Source organism: Pongo pygmaeus, chromosome 15 (genome assembly GCF_028885625.2).
Source record: "Pongo pygmaeus isolate AG05252 chromosome 15, NHGRI_mPonPyg2-v2.0_pri, whole genome shotgun sequence".
Lineage (NCBI taxonomy): Eukaryota > Metazoa > Chordata > Mammalia > Primates > Hominidae > Pongo > Pongo pygmaeus.
The window spans coordinates 93,262,270-93,286,249 of NC_072388.2; the positions used below are offsets into that span (position 1 = coordinate 93,262,270).

General features: G+C 34.4%; 1 protein-coding gene across 5 annotated transcripts in view; it reads left to right on the forward strand.

Moving 5' to 3' along the window:
* PPP4R4 (protein phosphatase 4 regulatory subunit 4) overlaps positions 1-23,980 on the forward strand; it is a 107,168-nt gene that overhangs the window by 53,417 nt on the left and 29,771 nt on the right. For 3 of the 5 annotated variants that reach the window (XM_054447453.2, XM_054447455.2, XM_054447458.2), the window contains exons 4-14: positions 4,660-4,807; positions 5,317-5,390; positions 7,732-7,838; positions 8,641-8,748; positions 11,610-11,731; positions 14,708-14,830; positions 15,804-15,973; positions 16,306-16,425; positions 18,647-18,724; positions 19,598-19,681; positions 20,364-20,546. In XM_054447453.2, the coding sequence (XP_054303428.1) occupies positions 4,660-4,807; positions 5,317-5,390; positions 7,732-7,838; positions 8,641-8,748; positions 11,610-11,731; positions 14,708-14,830; positions 15,804-15,973; positions 16,306-16,425; positions 18,647-18,724; positions 19,598-19,681; positions 20,364-20,546 (1,317 nt within the window). Of the gene's footprint in view, positions 1-1,383; positions 1,488-1,594; positions 1,963-4,659; positions 4,808-5,316; positions 5,391-7,731; positions 7,839-8,640; positions 8,749-11,609; positions 11,732-14,707; positions 14,831-15,803; positions 15,974-16,305; positions 16,426-18,646; positions 18,725-19,597; positions 19,682-20,363; positions 20,547-23,980 lie in introns of those variants that run through there. The other 2 variants (XM_054447457.2, XM_054447459.2) reach the window with 2 other exon arrangements.

Genomic DNA, 23,980 nt, shown 5'->3' on the forward strand with positions numbered 1-23,980 from the left:
CCATGGCTGCTTTTTTTTCTAAGAGAACTGTGTATAATTTTTGGAAAAAAATATTGAGTTAATTAAATATTGCTACAGTGACTCATTCGGAAGGAATGGTTCTTTATAACTCACATCCATTAACAAGATTATTTCTTTGAAAAGCACATCCTTTCTTTGCAAAGTTTTGAATTGCTGCTTATTTACATTTTAAGCCTAAATTATGAAATTCCTGTGATTCTAATTTATTACGTTTAAAAATGACTTAGCAGAGTAGTGCAGCTGGAAGGCTCAGTTGCAAAACCATGGTCTTTAAATTGATTTGTTCGTTTTGATGTTCTCATGATTTGCATGGCAGCATATTTTATTGTATATTTACAATAGTCATATGATACTTACTATTGGTATTTCCTTTATGGAAAGAGTTCTTAAGGATATTTTTATGTGTACCTCCTCATGAATCTTGCTAATCACTGAAATACAGACTTAGGAATGGTAAAACATATCTCCCTTTGTTATTTCTGTTTATTGTCTTCACTTCATTTTTCCCTCTCAGATTTTGATTTTCAGTGATCTCATCTAGTCCTTTACACCCTTTATTTTAGTGGTGGAATGTGGCAATCAGGGATAGGGAAAATAATGAGGTATAATCATTAAAGGTATCTTACAACCTGGCATATTTCAATTATTCATATTTAACCTATTTTGAAAGTCTTTTATAAATATCATGATTTTATAATGAAGAGGGCTATTACGCTATTATGTTAATTACTAAAAACTCCCACATTTATGATCTTTAATACTCTAGATATTTTATATGTCCCAGATCTTCAGTATTTTAGTATAGAAGTCCCTATTATTTAATTTCAAAATAATCAATGCTATCTCTAAAAATACACAGATATTTTGTAATTTTAGAGTTCCTTTACCTTTTACTAGCACTATTCATGATAAATATATTTTTCAGTTTTATTCAATAAGATTCTTTTCAGAATTTGTGAAACTTAAACACTTGCTCTTTTGGAGTAAGCCAATGATTTATTTAATGCTTTTCTATATTGTGTATTTTAAGGAGAAATATCTTCCTGATGGATATAATACAGGCTTGTTGGAGACAGAGCTATTTCCCTCTCTGCAAGGAGTGTATTATGTTGTTTTACAAGATGCTTTCTTGCACCACTCATGCTAACTAAAGAGCGAATTTAAACACATACATGTCTACTGCACTTTCCTTCCTTGAATGGGTACAGTTTTTAAAACTTGGAAATGTACCATTAACTCTTAATGTCTCATTTCATTTTTGAGGAATTCAAGTTGGGATGCCAGCCGTACAATAGTAATGTAAGAGGAATGGTAACTGGCATTAAGGCATGCACTTAAGCAATAGAGGAATTTACTTTTCAGTGTCTTCCAAGGTCCATGAGGATGCACACTTATTTATCCAGAGAGTATGGATCTCACGTATGTTTGTCCAGAGGGTGTGACTCTGTGGAGGAGAACACTTACTGGTAAGTATTGAACTCTTATTGTATTATGTTTCAGAAAAATATGTTTAGAAAATCAGTTGATTTTTAGCAGTGATGAAATCTCTTAGTCTGTGCTGGTTTCTTAACAGTGGACAGTCCCAGATGTTGAAGTCAGCACAACAAGAGAAAAACCCAAATCCTGATAAGACTTGAGGATTTTTCGAAAATTAAATGCAAAATAGTTGGGGCAAATGTTGCTGCGGGAGTCAAGACTAAGTAATACAGTAAGAAGATATGAAGTTGGAGAGCTTCTCATGTTCTTCTTTTGTATAAAGTTTGCATATGTACAAAACCCAGGACTTTAATGACTTTAAGAGGGGGCAGAATTGCGTCTCTTGGAAGTTAACAGACTCATGTGAACTGGAATGTACATTGTGGCCCTCACAATTGATTTTAATATTTATTTGGAAAGTCCTTTCTGTTTCTAAATAAAAGCTGTGCCTTCTGAAACCTGTAAGTGATGTATACTGGCCACATCAAATCTTTTAAGAGTGTTTTCCAAACCCCAAATTGTTAGTGTGGAAGAAATGTTTCTTTTGGGAACACTAAAACAAAGGGGTATGGGAGGATTGATTTCAGAGACCAATTGCTGCTTCTGCTTTCTACTCTAACATTCTTTCCCTCTTTCTCTCAGCCAAGAACTCTCATGATATGTCATTGACTTTTGGTTGAAAAAACATGTAAAATAATGTTTTTGTGTGTGATACAAAAGTTTAGAATAAAACAAAAATCAGCCACTCTAATATGTGGTAGGTTTTCTGGCATTTAACCATAGCACATAGACATTTGCCACAGGAAATGCCACTGCCAGATCTCCCACACCACCACATGAAGGCTTAGCGTTGCTTTAAGTCATGCCTTAATAAATGATGAATGGAAGTGCAGAGTCCGTGAGGAAGAATTCAGTGCGTAGGAGTGTTTTGGCATCTGGTAGACAATTGTTTGTTAGAGTTGCCAGTTATTAGCTTGCTGGTTTACTATTCTGTTTCTTCTGCTGTAGAAATCCCTATGTTATCTCCTATTGTGATGACTGACAGTGTCCCACTGTGCTGAATCAAGAAGGCTGGGTATATAGGTCCAAATCATGGTTATGGAGATGTTAGGGTAGAAGACAGCAGTATGGACATGATAAAGGATTGAGAATACATTTCTATGTGATCCATTTTTGCTTTGCCTTCTATCTAATTCTGCCAATTCCTAATCTTTAGGACTCACCTCAAAGTCTCTTGAAACCACTTTTTGGGAGATGTGCAAAATGTGTGTGAAGGGTGAGAGCATCAAGAGCAGAAAGCGTAGGTGAGAGGGTAAGAGACATTTAGTCACCAGGCAGCTGCTTACTGAATGCCTGCTGTGTGCTAGGAGGTGGGGATACATGAAGCTTGTGTCCAGTTTTGAAAGATAGGCCATAAACAAATAAACATGTTATGTATTGGATGATGGTAATGAATAAACCGGTAAAGGGGGGTAGTGAGAACTGGGGTAAGGAAGTGACTCTCAGCTCGAAGTAGGGTCATCAGGGAAGGCCTCATTGAAAAGGTGGTATTTGAGTAGAGGCTTGAAAGAGGTAGGGGATCCAGCCATATGGAAATCCAGAAAAAGTGGAACTGAGAACACATACTGTAAGTCATTAAAAGGACTTTGACATTTCCTTTGAGTGAGATGGAAGCCCATTGGAGAGTTTTGAGCAGAAAAGTGACATTATCTGACTTATTTCTTAAAATAATTTCTCAGGCTACAGTATAGAGAATGGATAGTAAAGGGACAGTGATGGAATCAGGGACTGGTTAAAGGTTTTTTGAGTAATTGAGGCTGGAAAAGATGGTGACTTGGAGTAGGGTGGCAACAGGAGAGGTGATCAGTGTTCAGATTCTGGATCTGTTTTGAAGGTAGACCCTTCAGGATTTATTGGTCTTTTGACTGTGGGGAGTGAGGGAATGAGAAGAGTTAAGGATGACCCCACAGTTTTTGGGCTGAGCAGCTGGAAGGGCAGAGATGTCATTTACTATTTATCAGGATGAGGAAGATTACAGGAGGAGCAGGTTTTAGGGAGAGATCAGTGAAGGTGCGAGTAACTGAGATTCCAACTAGATATCCAAAGGTAATATAGACAGAAGACAGTGAATATATAATAGTAATTATTTAAACGTTCATTTTGCACAAGTTGATAAATCACAAAAGTTCTGTTTAAATGATTCAAATCTTCATGAAGATGTTGCTATAATTCACATTTTATAGATTAGGAAATAATGCAGAAGGATTAATATTCCTAAGATCACTGATATGAAACTTTATTTTATGACTAAGTTCCAGGTTGTTCTACTAACTTTATTATATTATGAAATAGGCATATAAGGGAAATTTTCATTATTGCCATAATTGAACAAGTAATACTTCTTGTTGCCTTTACATTACACACACAAACACTCTCTCTCTCTGTCTCTCTCTCATAGAGAAGTACAGTAATATCTTTGAGGCTTATGTAGAAAGATAGTTTTTTTTGACTCTTTGGTGTGTTGAAAACATACTATAATGTAGGCTTTAATTTTGGATATGCATTTTAAAATTCTTTAAATGGTGAATGGAGATGACTATGAATATAATTAATTTTTAAAAGCATATTCTTAGGAAATTTTCTTTTGAAAACAGTTTACTTCATGGTAATTTGTGTTCTCTTCAGTTGTTTAAAGGGGAAATATTTTGCATACTCTTAAGTGTATTCTTTTTTATAATAGAATGTATGATGAAACACAGATACAAATAATGGAAACACATGTGATTGTCTGAGCTTTGACATTGTTCTAGGTAGGATGACAAACTGTCACAATCCAAACAGGAAAACAGAAATTAAAACCTATCAAAAGTTTCTACTCTGTTGCTTAAAGGTTTACGTACTGTTTATAATTTTTATTCAGTAAAGTGATGGAAAGTTACTTTATCTTATAAAATCCTAAGACACTTAAATTTTATGTAGTCTAATGAGTTAAATGATCGGGGCAGATTAATATAGTTCTCCAAAATAAGTACATATCCTTAAAGGTCATATATCTTAATTTTGTGGAATATGACTATTTAGTTTCTACAACCTTGGATTTTTAAAAATTATAATTTGTGATCTCTCATCTATGTAAATAGCAAACTCTTTCTGATTATACAGGAAGCCCTGCATGTTGCAGGAGTGGAAATGCAGTTAACGGCTGCAATGTCATTTCTGACCATTCTGCAGGACGAATCAGTGTCAATTCATGCATATACCCACTCGTTCCTCCAAGTCATTCTCCTGCATCTGGAACACAGGGACACAGGTCAGGGGCCCGACATGCTTAATTATATACTTGTTTATTGTTTTTTTGTGTATGGCCATGATATTATATAAATACTGTTAGCCTGATGAGGATAACTGAGTAAGGCCATGCTGCCTAGGAGTTGAGCAGTGGAATGACTTAAAATAGCTATGGCTGTCTTATAAAACCCACAAAATTTAATATCCTTGAAAGCTGAAGATCCATTCATTCATCTTATGATTTATACTTTCTTGTTAGTTTTTTTTCCTTTTCTAGCAGTCATGTTTATAGTATTGTACAATAAAAGAGCAAACCTTGGTTTAAAGATATCTCACCAATACTATTTTTAAAAATATAAAAATTTTCTAGATGTTGACTGAGACAAAATAATAGAGAAACTTTTTAGAATAGTAATGAAAATAATTATTTCCATTTTATCATTAAGTGCTATTGTAACTATTAATGGCTGAGTTGAAACTGAATTTGAAGTGAGACGTTTAATTTAGTATGTTTTATCTCTTGTCAACTAGGTGTCAGCAATGCATGGCTGGAAACTCTTCTGTCTGTTATAGAAGTATTGCCAAAAGAAACCCTACGGCATGAGGTAATACTTTCATGGGGGCAAATACTAATAAGTAAGTCACTCTAAGGTTTTTTTTTTTTAAAGTTTTCTTGTCAAAAATGGTTTTTAAAAAAGAAAGTTGTTTTTCATTTTGAATGTAACACATGCACATTGGAGAAAATTTGAGAAATATAAAATATAGAAGGAAGAAAAAAGAATTCATAGCTCTGTACTTGTTCACTTTTAAGGTCCTGATGTATTTCCTTTCAGATTTTTTTCCTATATATGGTTGCTGATTGGCTTGCCATATCAGTGATCATACTGAATTTATATATGGTTGTTTTTCACTTAGCATTACTTTCCTATATTTTTAAAACTCATTTGATAGTAGCTGCAGAATATTTTACTTGTGAAACATTTAAGCCTGTTTTCAGGCTTATATTTTACTATTGAATAGGACATTAATGAACATTTCTGTAGAGCTCTTCCTGTTTTTCAGATAATTTAATTGTAGCTTTCAAAAAGGAATTAATGGATCAGAGGGCATTAATATTCTTAAGCTTTTAACTAACAATATGTGAAGATGCTCTTTTCCTGGACTTTTATCAGCAATAGTGTTTCTATTACATTTAATGGGCCAAAAATGGAATTACATTTTAATTGGAATTTTTAAATTATTGTGCTGTTGAATATTTTCTCATATTTATATCAGTTTCTCTTTATTCCTTTGCAATTGTTTGATCCTATCCTTTAATCACTATTTATATGTGCTATTTGCCTATTATGGTTGCCAATTCTTTGTTATACTTACAAATATTATTCCCAACATGTTGTTTGCCTATTAATTTTCAACATTGAACAGCATACTCTTCTCTAAAGACTTTAAATAAATTACAATGAGAGAAGAAGAAAAATGGAAAGAAAATGTATCCACTAATGAAAAGATTTTGTATTCTTTGAATATTATTCCTATACACATTTCTTTCCAAATATGTCATGATTGAAAAAAAGAGTCATCAGCCAATGAAATGTCTTCTGCTGACTTCATTAAGTGTCTTTGTCCTTTCTTTGTCTTCATACAGTTCATGGTCCTATCACAATGCTTAAATACTGGCTTGAAAATGGGAAGATTTTCTAGTTATAAGGATGTTTGCATACTTGATGCCAAACATCTAGATGATTATGCATATTTAAGTGCTGAACGTAATATGGACATGTGATTTTTATATTTTTTGAAAAGCAATATGCTGTATAATGCAATTTTTACTCTAGAATACCATATTATTTAACATGTGGTTTCAAAGATTTTAGATATGTAATTTATTCTAAACTTTTCACTTCTAAATTATCAATGCATATTCAGTAATTCCAGCTACTTTGAGAGGAAACAAGCCAGTTGACTATAGAGTCATAGAATTTTAGAAATTAAAGAGATCTTAGTAAGACATATTCTCATTTCCATTTTAAATAGATGAGAAACTGGAGATTAGAAACAGCGAGATTATGGGCTGGGCACGGTGGCTCACGCCTGTAATCCCAGCCCTGTGGGAGGCCGAGGTGGGCGGATCACGAGGTCAGATCGAGACTGTCCTGGCTAACACGGTGAAACCCCGTCTCTACTAAAAATACAAAAAATTAGCTGGGCGTGGTGGCAGGCGCCTGTAGTCCCAGCTACTCGGGAGGCTGAGGCAAGAGAATGGCGTGAACCCGGGAGGTGGAGCTTGCAGTGAGCCGAGATCGCGCCACTGCACTCCAGCCTGGGCGACAGAGCAAGACTCCGTCTCAAAAAAAAAAAAAAAAAAAAAGAAATAGCGAGATTCTTTGGACAAACTAAAGAACTGGGACTAGAATCAGAGTCTGATCTTCATAGTGTTTTATGGTCTGTCAGGCTGTTGTAGTATTTGAGTGCCCAGTATATACATAATGCAATATCAGACTTGGCTTATTGTACTCAAATGACAGAATTATTTAATAGGATTTATTTGAAGCTATAATGTTTTTCATCCCATTAGGATACATATAAAAATTAATCTATATGGAATAAAAATACATTTTTATTTAGTCATTATTTGCTTTTTTCTTTTTAAAATATGTATTTCAAAATTCTACTTTTATGTGTGCATACAGAGCATTGTAAAATCACCATAAACTTTACTTCAGTTTTTTTCCTAATTGTTTTAATTGCATAATTTCTAATTATCTTTACCTTAATAACTCAGAAGACAAATAAGATAATCCAAGTTATTGAGTCATGAACCTCAAATCGTAATTCAGGTTCTTAAAAAACATTTAGAACTTTAAAATACTCTGAAGGAAATAGCTGACATGAGTGGCATGAATGTATAAAATTTTGTGAATTTTTTTCTCTAAATTTTCTCTTTAGATTTTGAATCCACTTGTTTCCAAGGCACAACTTTCCCAAACAGTCCAGTCTCGTTTAGTTAGTTGTAAAATTTTAGGAAAATTGACCAACAAATTTGATGCCCACACGTGAGTATCTGTATGTAATTTTTGGTCTACTTTATTACATTGATTTAAAATGTATAATGACTGTGTAACAAATATATTTGTATTATTTCATACTGCGTAGAAATTTAGTTATCTTAACTATTTTAACTTTATAGAATTCTCATGACGAATTTGCTTATTCAGATGCCTTTCTTTTCAATCTCATAACTTTTCAGAATTGGTAAGGTTAACTTTCTTCCTACTTCCTATCTTAATCTTCCCTATCTCATACCAAATATAGTTTTGAGGATAAAACGGCGTTGTCTTATCGACTTTCAAAATTGGCAGTGGCATAAAGATAGAATTTCTGCTTTTTTACACTGTTGTTATGAATTTGTTATTTTGAATAATTTAACTTATTGTGAGGTTTTATGGAGCATGTTTACAATTCATGTGCTACTTCTTGCCTGCTTATTAAATATCAAATGAAAAGAATGGAATGTTTTGTAATTATGATACAAGAGTAAAGCTGAAGAATATTTTGGTTGATGGTTGCTAGACTCAGATATTCTACTGCTACAGCCTTTTATTTTAGCTATAGACATTTCAACTGCCAATCCAAAATTAACCATTATTTTAAAAAGACTGTGTGATATACATAATTTACAAGTAGCTAATATCCAAATTTAATAACATATGTAAAATACCTTGTAAACTATTATTTTTTTTCTATTAAAGTACATTTGTTATTATTAAGGTGAGTTAAGATTTTAATGATAATTGTTTGGAAATATTATTCTGAAACACTCATTCATTTGCATGTTTCTTTTCTCCCCACCTTCAGCATTAAGCGAGAAATACTTCCTCTGGTAAAATCACTCTGTCAAGATGTAGAATATGAAGTTCGATCTTGTATGTGTCGGCAATTAGAAAATATAGCCCAGGGCATTGGGTAGGTATACTTTGAATTCCTTATGCCATTTCCATGAAAGCATGCCATTGAAAGGCTATATTTGATCTTTAAAAATGATCATAACAAGTACCTCCTCTATGTCTGGATTAAAAGAGATAAAGAGGAATGTGCTTAGCATGGTGGTAGGCATTTGATTAATGTTAATTTCTTTTTTTCTCACCTTAGTTGCTTAGTTATCATTCCAGACACCTAGATTCAGGAAAGAAAAGATAGCCCAATATAAACCATACTTGGAATATGTTTGACTGGCTATTCTTTGACTATATTATTGGGTTATTTCAGATGGGATTGCAGTTGTCCCTCCATATCCTTGGGGACTTGGTTCCAGGACCTCTTTTGGATACCAAAATCTGAGGATGCTCAAGTCTCTGATATAAAAGAGTCTCGTATTTCCATATGACTTGCTTATATCCTTCCACATGTTTAAAATCATCTCTAGATGCTAATAATACCTAATACAATATAAATGCTATGTAAATAGTTATGCTGTATTGTTCAGGAAATAATGACAAGAAAAAAGTCTGTACATGTTCAGTAAAGAAGAAATTTTTTTCTGAATATTTTCTATTCATGGTTGGTTAAATCCACAGATGCGGAACCTGCAGATGTTGAGGGCCGACTACACTCTAATGGAAGTCTTTCTATAGCTCCTGTGCAACTTCAGGCTTCCAATGTTTGTTTTGTTGCTCTCGTTGTTCTTTTTTTTTTTTTTTTTTTTTGAGAGGGAGTCTCACTCTGTCGCCCAGGCTGGAGTGCAGTGGTGTGATCTTGGCTCACTGCAAGCGCCGCCTCCCAGGTTCACGCCATTCTCCTGCCTCAGCCTCCCAAGTAGCTGGGGCTACAGGCGCCGACCACCACGCCCGGCTAATTTTTTGTATTTTTAGTAGAGATGGGATTTCACCGTGTTAGCCAGGATGGTCTCGATCTCCTGACCTCGTGATCCGCCTGCCTCGGCCTCCCAAAGTGCTGGGATTACAGGTGTGGGCCACCATGCCCAGCTGTTGCTCTCCTTGTTCTATGGGTGCCTGAAGCTTCAGGAGAGGCATAGCAGCCAGTCTCTTCACCCATAAGAACTGATCTCATTTCAATCTTAGAAGTATGATATTAAAGGGAGTCTTACCTAAAAACCATCTTGGGAAATCTTTTCTTTTAAAAACAAGATTCAAAATTGGTACAAAAATCATTGGAACCTCTCATTTTTAGCAGAAGTTGCACTGATTTCATCTGGTTCTTTGTTGCACAAGCTAGGACAATCAGATTGTAGTCATTTGTACCTTTGTTAATTTTTTAAAAATCTGGGCCAATATTTAAGGCTCTGAAAAGGCTTTTGAATGTCACACAGGGTATGGTAGAATGTCACACAGGGTATGGTAGTGTACTCTGTCCTGTGTCCACTCTTGCTAAATAGTATTTAAGTGTTGTGTTGGAAGTTTAACACAATTAATGAAAGAGTTATTTGTTATGATTACTTTCGTTTTTAATGCCCAGAGATAATTAAGTTGAATTTGCATCACTGTCACATGTTTTTGAAAAAAAGAGAACTCTGTTTAAAGATTGAATGGAAATAACTTTTACTATAGAGATGAAATTATTTTTCTTAAACTATTTTCTTTCACTGTTAATAAATTCAAGGATTTCAGTAGGTATACAAATATATTCTGAGCAAAATTTTTAGGAAATAAATTTTTATGAACTTTGGATATGTTCTGTCACATTTTACTCTTTTACCTCCTCTGTCTACATCCTGTATTTGCCGAATGTTTGTGAAGTACTGGTAGTGTTAACATCTCTATCTGTGTGATCTAGATCAATCTCTCAGAAAAACATTTTTTTTTGTGGCTCTTCAATTGCTCAAGTCCTTGTCATTGTGGTATGCTGTCTAATATGGTAGCCCCTACTCACATGTGGCTATTTTAGTTTAAAATAAGGAAAATTAACATTAGAGCTTTAGTTCCTTATTCATAATAAACTTATTTTTAAAAATGCTCAATAGTACCCTACTGCAGAGTACAAATGATAAACATTTCCATCATTGGAGAAAGTTCTACTTGACAGCATTGTCTTAGAGTCTTTGAGATTTGCCCTGAAATTTTTAAAAGTTTTCTACAGCTCTTAATAACTTTCTTGGACTCCATCAACATCTTATGTCAATTATAATTGATGCCATTTTCCATCTTGTACCCAAGAAAGCTAACCACATCACAAGGCTCTCCTTGATCAGAGTGTTTGTCATTACAGTGACACCTTATCATGAGGAATAAGCAGAAACAAAATGTTGAATACAAACTATTTGTGATTGTATTATAAATATTGTATACTCCCTAAAAGCATTTATATTATGTGTCATTCTGCTAGGTAGGACACCTAGAGTCATATATCATCTTCTATGTAGAAATTAGTTACCGTAATTTCATGTATTAGGTGAATGGAAAATAATTTATACCCTGAAATCTAGATAGAAATATATTGTTTAGGTTTCTGCAGTTACTACTGCTAAGTTTTTCTAATTAGTCCAGATTTTTGCTGAAGTCGCTTAAAATGGGAAACTATATTATAATTTATAAAGTTTAATATAAACTCTTAGTTATTAAGATTTCTGTAGGTAACAATATTGTGCTGGAGGAAGTGGGATTGATTTAAATCATTATGAAATTACTATTAATGTTTCTTATATGTATGGTGTGCTTTCCCAATAAGACTGAAAGCTTCTGGAGAGCAGGAACAGTATCTTTATGATTTTTCATATTTTCTGCAGCAACTAGCCCAGTCACTGGTTTTTAGTAAGTTCTTGCTACACTTTTATTGATTTGATTTATTTTCTTCCATTGCTTATTGTGCAGGACAGAACTTACAAAAAATGTGGTGCTCCCTGAATTAATAGAACTTTCTAGGGATGAAGGCAGCAGTGTACGACTTGCAGCTTTTGAAACTTTGGTTAATCTGCTTGATATATTTGATACAGGTAAATCATGTGGCTACATCTTTGCTTCTGAAAACAGTTTTTCTACGTGTTTTATGTCACTAATAAAGAATAAAAGTAGATTTAGAATTTCTTATGTTAAGCCTCCCTCTCCCTCTTTTTATGATTCATTCTGTTTTGGTGTCTTCTTGGCTTTCACTTTTACCCTCATGGTGTCGTAGTCCAGTTTGTGTTGCTATAACAGAATACCTGAGACCAGGTAATTTATAAAGGAATTTATTTTGGCCCACATTTCTAGACGCTGGGAAGTTCAAGATCAGGCAGCCCCATCTGACCTGTTTCTGATGAGGGCCTCATGCCGCCTCATAACGTGGCAGAGAAGTGGAAGGGGAAGCAGGCCTGTGAAAGGGAGAGGGAACAGAAGAAGTTGACTTTGTAACAACCTGCTCTCCGGAGAACTAACCCAGTCCCACGAGAGCTAACCCAGTCACTTGTGAAGGAGATCTCAATACCACAGGAACTTCACCAGTCAACCCATGAGGGTGGAGCCAGTGGGTGGACACATGCGGCCCCACCTCTTAAAGATTTCACCTTCCAGTATTGCTGCACTGGGGCCTAGCCTTGACAGGCATTTTGATGGAGACAAACCATATTAAAACCAGTACCACATGGCATACAGTGTTGCTACATATTCCATCTCTCTTTTCTCCCATCAAAACTTAACTGACTTGTGTGTGTATAGGGCTAAGGATTTGACTTTAACTTTTTCACCTAATTGACATTAAGACAGATCCTGAGACACTGTCTACATGAGTTTCCTCTCCTTAATAATATTTTAATGCTAGAGATCTCATGGCCATTGGGGGAGAAATTTGGGATGGGGTATTTGAGTGGGAGAGGGTAAAGAGATATTCCTTAGTGTTATGTAAGTCGTGTCACGAAGACAGTTAACTGCTCTACTGAATGTATGACTAGACTCTTGACTAATGCTGGATATTAGTTATCAGTAAACATTAACTATTTTGATAAAGAGAAATTTGGAAGAGTAAATGTCAAGTACTTAGGTACAGAATTCAATCATATAATTATAGTATTACATTTACTTGGATTACCAACATTTTATCTGAACTCTAGGAAGCCTCTTAAAGATTATTGCAGTATGGACAATAATTGTGTTTGGAAATTCTGGAACAGTCATTTAGACAATATGACAAACCAGAGGAGTAAAACTACAATACATGATAAGTGAATGAATAAATCTTTTTTCCTCTAATAATGGGGCATCGCCAGGCTCCAAACTAGAACCTTGCCATCATCTTTGATCTTTTCTCTTTTACTGCCCACACCCGTTTATCACAGAGCTGGGCCTAACCTGTGTTTGTGGCTTTATTTCCTACCATTCTTTCCCACTCCTCTTGTGTCTGATGCTCCAGTCCCACTTCCTTAGCATACCAGATTCTTTCACATCTCTAGTCTTTTCTCACACTTTTTCTTTCTCTATTGTTTCCTTCCCTCTATTTTTCTCCTAGCCAACTCCTTCTGCTTCTTTTTTTTTATTATTATACTTTAAGTTCTAGGGTACATGTGCACAATGTGCAGGTTTGTTACATATGTATACATGTGCCATGTTGGTGTGCTGCACCCATTAACTCATCATTTACATTAGGTATATCTCCTAATGCTATCCCTCCCCCCTCCCGCCACCCCACGACAGGCCCTGGTGTGCAATGTTCCCCGCCCTGTGTCCAAGTGTTCTCATTGTTCAAATCCCACCTATGAGTGAGAACATGCGGTGTTTGGTTTTTTGTCCTTGCGATAGTTTGCTGAGAATGATCCTTCTGCTTCTTTAGTTCCCAGTTTAAATGCAGTGTCCTCCCTGACATCTTTCTAAATCCTTTACACCAAGGGTTGGCAAACTATGGCCCTTAGACCAAATCTGGCCCGCCGCCTGTTTCTGTGAATAAAGTTTATTGGGACAGAGCCACACTTATTTGTTCACGTATTGTCTGTAGCTGTTTTTGTGATGCAAGAACAGAGCTGAGTAGTTGAGACAGAGCCTGCAAAGCCTAGGATATTTACAAAAATAGTTTATAGATCCCTGCCTTATACCAGCTATTAAGACAGTGATCACACTGTCTTATATTTTTTGTGTTTGGCTTTTTTGCCAGTTTACATTTCTCAAAATCAGAGACCATTTATTATTCATATTTCTACTCCTACTTAGTTACAAGGCTTGTTCTGTAAGAAATACAGTGTGTTGAATGAATGTCATTTAACAAAAATAGTAGATATGGCACTGAAATGTAATGATAATAGTAATAATAATACTCATAAGCCTGTTACAGCATTTTACTTAGTATTTCCAGACAATAAAGAAGTGATTCATTTCTGAAATTTAAGAAAACTGTGAGAAATTTGGAGAGCATTTAGAATTGAGACTTAAAAATCGCCAGTATATCAGATACTTGTGACCTAAGCAGATGTACTCAAATAATTGATTAATTTTTTAAAGAAGAGCCATCCAAGAAGTAAAAGTGTTGAAATTCAATACATAGAACATATTATAAGCTAATGTAATTTTAGTAAAAAATGAAATGATAAAATGGGCTTAAGCTGTAGCATAGTATGAGATATGTGTAAAAGAGAATAAGAAAAGTTTCCTTTGCTTATTATTTATCTATTTATGTTAATGGTGTTAGAATTCTTTTAGTTATTCAGACTCAAATCCTCAATCATCTTAGCTTTTTAATTCATAATCACTCTTTATATTCTGTTCCCAATGGCCTGCAGTATGAAGTCCAAACCCCTTAACCTGACATTAAAGTTTTTGATCATTTCAAGCCTACTCTTACCCCTTTTTCACCACCCACCTCCATCATTGTTGCTTTCAGGTATTTTCTGTTACTATGAGGCTAACATAGTAATTTTTCTTTCTGGAATTTGTGTGTGTATTAGTTTCCACATGTGCAATGTGGACGACTGAATTTAAAGTATGTATTATTTTGTTTTGTTTTCCAGATGACAGAAGTCAAACTATACTTCCCTTAGTGAAATCATTTTGTGAAAAATCTTTCAAAGCAGATGAGTCAATTCTTATTTCTTTATCTTTCCATTTAGGAAAACTATGTCATGGACTATATGGTATGATATATCCTAAGAATTTTGAGACTGTAGATAATTTTTCCCTTTTTTTTCTACCTCAGTCGTGTAAATTTTGGCTCTTCAGTTAATTGTAAAGCCTAACTCTTAAGTATATAAAAATCTTATGAGATCTTAGAATTTTGATAGCATCATTTAGAACACATTTAGGAATGACTTTTTCACCAATAGAACCTATTTGAAAGAACAATGACAGAATACAGTAAGCATAGCTCTTTAAATCTCTGAATATTTTATACTTATGTATTATTTGGTATGTGATAATAGAAGCTCAGGCTTATTAACTATTTGTATGTAGTAAGTATACACTTATTAACCATTTATTGAATAATTTATTATATCATTAGAGAAGTTCAGCTTGGGATGTGGAACACATAGTTCTTAGCTTTCTGTATCAATGTGAGATAGACTGTTTAATAATGAACTCATAACAATATATTATGAGTTTCTAGCTCCTTGAGATAGTTAATGAAGTGGAACCATTCCATTGATTAAAAATATTTTGAATTTACTTTGCTGTCTTTCAGATTCAATTTTTAAGCTCCTTCCCTGCAGAGACACATACACACATGCATGTGTCTTTTCTGCCAGCAATTTTAGAACATTTACTATAAGAAAATAGCAGATGTATAAATAGCCACAGTGTTACTATTAGTGACTTTTTAGTGGCCTACAATATGATACATGCTGCAGCAATTAATGCAGATATAGTTCCTGCGTTATGTAAGTTATACTTTTGAAATTAAAATATTACTGGAATTAACATGAGGTAAAATAATGTGATCTGTTAGATTCCTAACAGTTACTCTTTTCATGTTCCTTTTATTTATAAACTATCTGTAACCATTTATTTAAGTATTTGGCTCCAATTATATTTTTATTGTACTTTGATTTTCCCTTTTTAAATTTTGTTTTCAATTGAAATGTTGAGCATAGGTTTTTGTATTTGTTTTAGGAATTTTCACTCCAGATCAGCACTTGAGATTTTTGGAATTTTATAAGAAACTTTGTACATTGGGTTTGCAACAAGAAAATGGACACAATGAAAACCAGATTCCACCCCAAATCCTAGAGCAGGAGAAGAAATATATTTCAGTACGGAAGAACTGTGCTTATAACTTTCCGGTAATAAATATGTATTTATATTTACTGAGGATTTTTATTATAACTTTAAAATATGTGCATAGATGGCATTCAAAATATTGCCATTTTTGACACTTGCTGCTAAGCATTATGTCTAGCATACATAGTACGTGCAGAGTAAATATTTGTGAAATTTATATCTCTATGTCTAAATCAGAATGATAGACACATATTTGGATCTTCCAAATATGATTTTTAATTAAATTACAATTCAGAGAACATGATTTCAATTTAAGTGAAACGATTATAATATTAGGTATTGATGCATGTTTTTCTTTCCTTCCCACTCATCTCCTCCCTTCCACCTCCACCAGGCCATGATTGTTTTTGTTGATCCTAAAAACTTCCACATGGAACTCTATTCTACATTCTTCTGCCTTTGCCATGACCCTGAAGTACCAGTCAGATACACTATTGCTATTTGCTTTTATGAAGTAAGTCTGAAGACTTGATATCACTTTACATTTGTTGTTAATTCTACCTATGTATACTAGATGATTTTGTGCTTATAGATGATAAGATATAGACTGGATATCTCTTTCATGTTCTAGTCTTAAATCTTGTTTAAAAATTTCCATAATTTTCTTCTTTTTTAGCATGTTTACAGAATCCATTTCCATAAATACATTATATTTGTGTATTCTTTTATTAACCCATTCATTCAGCATATCTATACCAAGTGTTTAAACCAGACATTGTGGTAGATATGGGTGATGCAGATTTTAAAGTAAAATCACTTTTTATATGCTTTATAATATTTACAGTTAACTTTGCACCTAAACTTAAGCATTTGAGAACCAATAGAAAATTGAGACACATTAATTATTTTTACTACAAATGGTTGGTGTTTCATGAGCAAGGCTTTTAGATTCTGCTATTATGACTATAAAGTAAGAGCAAAAGTAAATTGAAACTTTTATGATGAATTTAACTTTTTAACCCTTGAAGTTGAAATTTGGGGCATGTTTCTTGAATGACAGCAAGAAGTGCACGTATGCCGTGGTTGCAATAAATACGGTAAGCTGTAACTTTCAGCTTCAAAACTGACACATAAAAACCTCTGGATAAGAGGTACAAGTTCTTATTCTCAGTGAGAATATTTCACCCCCTTCCTTGCACTGTGTTCCTATGTCAGAGCGCTTTGATTATCCGCAAGTGTGCAGGATATCCATCCATAGCATCATTATTAATGTTGCTTAGATATTTTTTTGGCTATTGGGTGATAGTTTTGCTTTTTTAAAATAACACTTTTTCTGGTATGAAATATATATGCATTATACAAAATCCTGGACATCTTCTCTTTAAATTAATTTCAGTGCTGCACAATTATATCATCTTTGTAAAACACAGCTGTAGAACTCTACTTTCGGAGGAGCGGGGATAGGGCAAAAAGCACTGGCCAGCTGAGCAGAATATTCACCTCCAAGATGCATTAAATGGTCATTTAGGCTTGGTTACCATGTCCACATGTACTTGTTAGATCAGTGGTCTCTAGAGGGAGTTGTACAAGATTGGAGCCTGAGAATGCAGTATTTATGCAATTTTAGACTTTCTTTTTTTTCCTCATCACTTTAATATTTAATTTTATTTATGTTTTATAGCAGTCATAGCACCATATAATTAAACATATGGAAATGTACATGTGTATACAAATATGTTTCACTGGTGGAAGTGAGTTTGATAATCATTGATCTGTATCAGCTGGGTGGCTAGTTTCCATATTCTACCACAATCATACCATGCAGGTAGGATAAGAGTGATGTGCCTCTCCATAAAATGAGGGGCTAGTGTAAATTTTTTTTTTTTTAAGTAATGAAAATCCACTGGTGGATTTAAATTTTTCTAACAGTGTTAATGCTAGAGTCTGATAATTGCTTTTATATTCTTTGTTTTCATTTTTCAGAATAATAATACTTTGGAAATATTTTTGACAAGTCAAAAACAACCCTGTTAGAGCAAAGAATTTTAAAACACTTTCTTTATCCAGGGACCATTTTTTTTTTTTCAAATAAAACTTTACTGAAGCCCAGTGTGTTTTAAAAAGAATAAGGTGAAGTAGAAACTGGTAAATTCACCGTTGTGGGCTCCGAGTTTATAAGGAGGAGACAAAAAAAACTACTATCTACAAGGGGAACTGTATTATTTTGGACTCTCCCAACTCCTGACATGCTGGTTAAAGTCTTTGATGGGGAAAAGGAAAGTTGGTTTGCTTTCTTAGGAGTTATAACTACCCCAGTATCACTGTAGGCCTTCAGTAGAAGCTACCCTTTGGGAAGTTCTGAACTGGTATGAACACTTGTATGCCTAGGATATCCTTTAAGACCCTGTTGGCTCCTCTAATACTTTAAAATGTGAACTAGAGGCCCCTGTGGGCTTGTTATTGCTGTTGATGTGAAAGTCATGACTCTGGTAAATCCCATTCTTTTGTATTTCCTCACCCCATGTGTGTCCACACATTCCAGCGTGTCACGAGGCAGACTAGAAAGCTGGTTATTTGTGCCATTAATTTTTATAGAATCTAATTTTATATTTGTGTTATAACATGGCTTTATTTTAGAATAAATATATAACACGGATGTATTTTTAAAAATTATTATTATAACCTGTATCTGTCTAGTAGTCTCAAATCTGAGAGACTTTATTGCTATATTTTAGGTGTCTAAGCTTCTGAATTCTGGAGTATATTTAATACATAAAGAACTAATAACATTATTACAAGATGAATCACTGGAGGTAATATTTTCTTACTCTGATTTTTAATTCTTTTATGTTTGGTCCAAATATACCAATGCCTTTTCTCCCCTACTTCTTGGAATTGTGTCAGCTCTTTCAGCTGACTAGCCCCAGAAGCTTCAAATTGTTGTACCACTATATCATAAACAGGATATTGGGAAGATAGTTTGAAAAATTAGGTTTTAAAATATATTCAGTTTTAAAACTTAGTATATGTATATTTGTTTATTAAGAAAAATTTAGGAAGTGCCAAAAAACAGACAAAAGGATGCCTTTAATTTCAATTACTGTTACTATTTGTTTTCTTTTTCTTTTTTTATATGAATATTCTTTTCTATATAAAGGTTTTTATTTTACTCAATTGTAATCATGTATCACATTTTATAACTTTTTTCTCTTGCCATTGTGTAGTATTTTACCACTTAATATGTACTTATGAAGACTTTGAAATACTTTATTTTGATGCTATATTTAGATATTCCTTTCACCTAAATGACTGTTAGTTTGCCAAAGCGCAGCTCATGAATATTTTGATATCACCGAGAATATTATCCAATTTAAACAACCTGTCAAAAGTTTGGAGGCAGTTTTTGAACATATTAGTTTTGTAGAAGTAGCTATCTCAGATTTAGACTATTTGAACAATGTCAAGAGGCAGGTACACTAATCTCTTTTCGAAGGTTGGCCAAGGCAGTTGATCATGTTTCTAAGACTTTTCAGCAAGAAGATGGCAGAGTAAGAAAATAGAAATCCCCAAAATGTTGTTTGGGAAAAAAAAAAACAACACTATTACTATATAGAAATTGACATGTAGAATTAATCTAGAAAAAACATAGTAATCACTGTAACAGTAATCAATATCTCTGTTAAAAGGTACTAGATGCTCTTATAGATCATCTTCCAGAAATCTTGGAACTTATGTCTACTGGTGGAGAAAGCAGTGTTCAAGAAAATAAGGTAAACTTCATCTTTCAGAAACATTCTAAGCTGTGTTAATATTATCCTACTCTACAGGGTATTGTGAGGCATCAATGAAAGAATGTTTGGAAAACATGTAAAATAGTGCATGCCACATAGCAGGTGGTCGGTAAAAGCCTATTAGAGTTTGAACAGCTTGAATTTCCTCTATCTTTCTTACATTAATAATTTTAAATTACCATGATTGTTGTTTATTGTCTTTGGAGTTTATATTCATATTTTCATTTTTCATTAGCATTAATGTTATTCCAAGAATAGCAAATAGGACAAAAGGGTAGAAATTTATTCTTTATTATTATTTTTTAAGCCTCTGTGTAACCTAAGAAAAGGGTAGGACTTACGAGGTCAAAGCTTGTTGACAGTAATAATATGTAATACATTTTACTGCAGTTAGAAGAGTTGCTATGATAATCTGACAGGAAGAAGAATGTGTGTAGTTTTTATTTCAAAATTTGGTTCCCAGGAATCATACTTTTTACTTAACGATTTCTTTTAAAAGTGTTTGATTTAACCAGGTAATTATCTCCTTGTGACAACTAAGATGTCTCCTGAACTCTGAAATGAGGAGTATTCCCTCCCCCAATGTGTTATAAGACTGAGTAATTTTACTGAGTGCTGCAATTTATTTATAATTGATTTTTTGATGCATTTCATTTTTCAGTTATCTTCTCTGCCTGACTTGATTCCAGCACTCACAGCTGCTGAACAGCGAGCTGCAGCCTCTTTAAAATGGAGAACTCACGAGAAGCTACTTCAGAAATATGCCTGCCTGCCACATGTCATATCAAGCGATCAGATTTATTACCGTTTCTTACAAAGAATGTTCACAATCATGATGACAAATGTGAGCTCAGTACCTTTCATCTTATTCTTTTGAACCCATGGTTGGTTCCGGAATTACCAAAACTCTTCATATTTTCAAAATAGTAGAACAAACTCAGTTCATTCCATTCTACCTAGGAGGATGTCAGCTTCCTAGGTCCAGAGGAGGGGACTCAGGTTTCCCTTTGCTTCCCCACTAGGTCTCCCTCTGAGAATCTTCTCTCTAGCTGGAGAGAGGAATGACTAGGTGGCACTTTCACCTACGCTTTGTTTATATACTGCCAAGAACAGGGTAGACTCACTTCAGACTTGAAATAGTTCTTCTTAAGAGGTAGGTTGACAGGACTCAGTGACCTTGACTGCAAAGGACCTTCTGTTCTGATGTGCACCTCTGATGCATCCATAACCTTAGTGTCTGACCCCAGCTATGCTGTTTTGCCAAGGCACCCCTTAAGCTTCCTACTGTAAGTTTTGTTGCTTTTATAGTGTGGCAATGGAACAGAGAAAGCTTATACAAATACATGGATGCCCTACTATTGATAACCTTATAATTAGTGTTAAAAGAAAAAGACTCCTCCCTCAAAACAAGGTGGCACTCAAGCCTCCCCACAAAGTTAGTTGTCTACTTTTTTCACGGAAATTTCCAAGGGGATTATTTAACTCATAATTCACTGTACATTTAACATGACATCTTATTGCAGTTTTTTGAAATATAGAAACATTCCATGGCTCTGTGGTCTGGGCACAGAAGGCTTGGGACAAGCCCAACTGGTCAGGCCTGCCTCTGGGGCAGACGCTGAGTTGGGGTAGTGCAAACTGGGTGGGCTCCACACTCATCTGCTGGGCTGAAAACCCTGGCCTGCCTACCTGGTTGTATACCAGTTGTACCACTGCCCTGCCCAGGGATCTCCCACCTTTGACCCACTGCACTGCCAGACTACCAGCAGACATACCTTGCAACCTGCTCTGAACTGGAATCAATCCTACTGAAACTATTCAAAAAAATTGAGGAGGAAGGGTTCCTGTTTAACTCATTCTACAAAGCCACCATCACCCTGATACCAAAATCTGGCAAAGACACAACAAAAAAAGAAAACTAGAAGTCAGTATTCCTGACAAACATCGACATAAAAATCCTCAAGAAAATACTAGCAAACCAAATCCAGTAGCACATCAAAAAGTTAATTCACCACAATCAAGTGGGCTTCATTCCTGCAATGTGAGGTTAGTTCAGCATAAGCAAATCAATAAATGTTATTTGCCACATAAACAGGATTAAAAGCAAAAATTATGTGATCATCTCAATAGATGCAGAAAAGGCTTTTGATAAAGTCCAGTGTCTCTTTGTGTTAAAAACCCTCAGCAAACTAGGCATTGAAGGAACATACCTCAAAATAATAAGAGCTGTCTATGACAGACCCACTGCCAACATCATACTGATTGGTCAAAAGCTGGAAGCCATCCCCTTGAGAATTGGAACAAGACAAGGATGCCCACTCATACCACTCCTATTAAACATAGTACTAGAAGTCCTAGGCAGAGCAATCAGCCAAAAGAAAGAAATTAAAGACATCCAAATAGGAAAAGAGGAAGTCAAATGATCTCTCTTTGCTGGTGATATAATTCTATGCCTAGAAAACCCTAAGGATCTTGTCAAAAGGCTCCTAGACCTGATAAACCACTGCAGTAAAGTTTCAGGTTACAAAACCAGTGTACAAAAATCAGTAGCATTTCTATGCACCAATAATGTTCAAGCTGAGAGCCAAATCAAGAATGCAATCCCAATTATAATAGCCACAAAAAAATATCCAGTAAAACATCTAACCAAGGAGACGAAAGAGCTCTACAAGGGAAACTATAAAACACTGCTGAAAGAAATCATAGATGACATAAACAAATGGAAAAACATTCCGTGCTCATGGATTAGAAGAGTTAATATTGTTAAAATGGCCATATTGCCCAAAGCAGTCTACACATTCAACACATTCCTATCAAACTACCAATGTCATTTTTCACAGAATTAAAAAAATTATTCTAAAATTACTCTTGAATAGCCAGTGCAATCTTCAGCTGCTATTTCAGCCCTCTGATTACCCAGTTTCCTATCAGCCTTTTACCTGTTAGTTTTAGAATCCATTGATGATCCTTGCTTGAATCGGTGATTTCATTATAACTTGCAAAATAATTTTAAAATTCCATTATTTATGCATTTTTGATGGTGGCATTCTGTGAAGAAGTACATTCCTTTGTCCACATTGGTTGTTCGATTACCTTGAGCTACATTTACTAATGTAAAGACAGGATGAATTCTTAATTTTTTCCCTCGAATTACCAATTTTCAGAGCTAGGAGGTGGCATAGTAGCTATTTTTAATAGTGACAAGTGCACTTTGTTTTTAATGTTGACTCTCTTTTAGATAAAATAATGTTATTGCAGTTATTATTTTTTGTGCACAAATTGTTACAACGTCTTCAAGCTGGCTCTTATGTGCTTTTGACTTGATTACATTTATGTTTGACTTCTGGCCCAAAAGAATACCTTATACCATAAACTATAATATGTATTTTATATGAGGTACAAAATATACATGTTTTCATATGACTATTATATATGTATTTGAAATTCTATCAGTATATATAAAATGAAAGAAAAGAATAATATGCTTTTATTTAGTTTACCATTTATCAAAAATTCATTTTCCTTAAGTCCAGTCATGTTTCTGCTTATGTATATTTTTTAAATTTTCTTTTCTAAATCATAGGAAATACCCTCTTTTTACATTCAACAGATTAAAAACCCCACTCAAATTGTACCCGATAGAATGTGAATAGCTCGTATAACATATGAGAGGAGGTAGCAGGCAACACTGTCTCAGCAATGTAAAGTTTCATTTTATTTGAATTTCAAGAATCCCCACTATAATATTTGGGATCTTTAGTAATTCAACATTATATTTGTATGTAAATCAAGATAATGAACATGAATTTATACTGGACACAGTACGTCTGGTTGAGAGATTTTTCTCTAAAGTATGGTTTGAACCCAAACCCAGGAAAGATAAATGGCCATATTTATTTAGAATTAAGGTTCTGCCTAGTGGTGTGACAGAAATTGAAAGGACAAAGGGACTTGAAATACTGGTAAGAATGATTGACATGGTGTCCTTTGGATTCTAAATGTCATCTGTATCATGAAGAGCTAGAATTAAGCCAGAAGGATTGAAGAGTATACCTGATCACAGGATCTCTAAATTAATATTTCAGTAGTGGCATATTTTTGGTGATGGACCTGACACATGACATGTTATAGCAAATGTTTGCCAGATGAATGAATGACAAAGTCCATGGAACAGCTAAAAGAATAGGTGGCAGGGGTGTATTTGATCATGTAAGATGAGATGGCAAGGGAATGAGAGTCAGATCTGGAGGATTTGGACATGACTATGCCAAATTAACT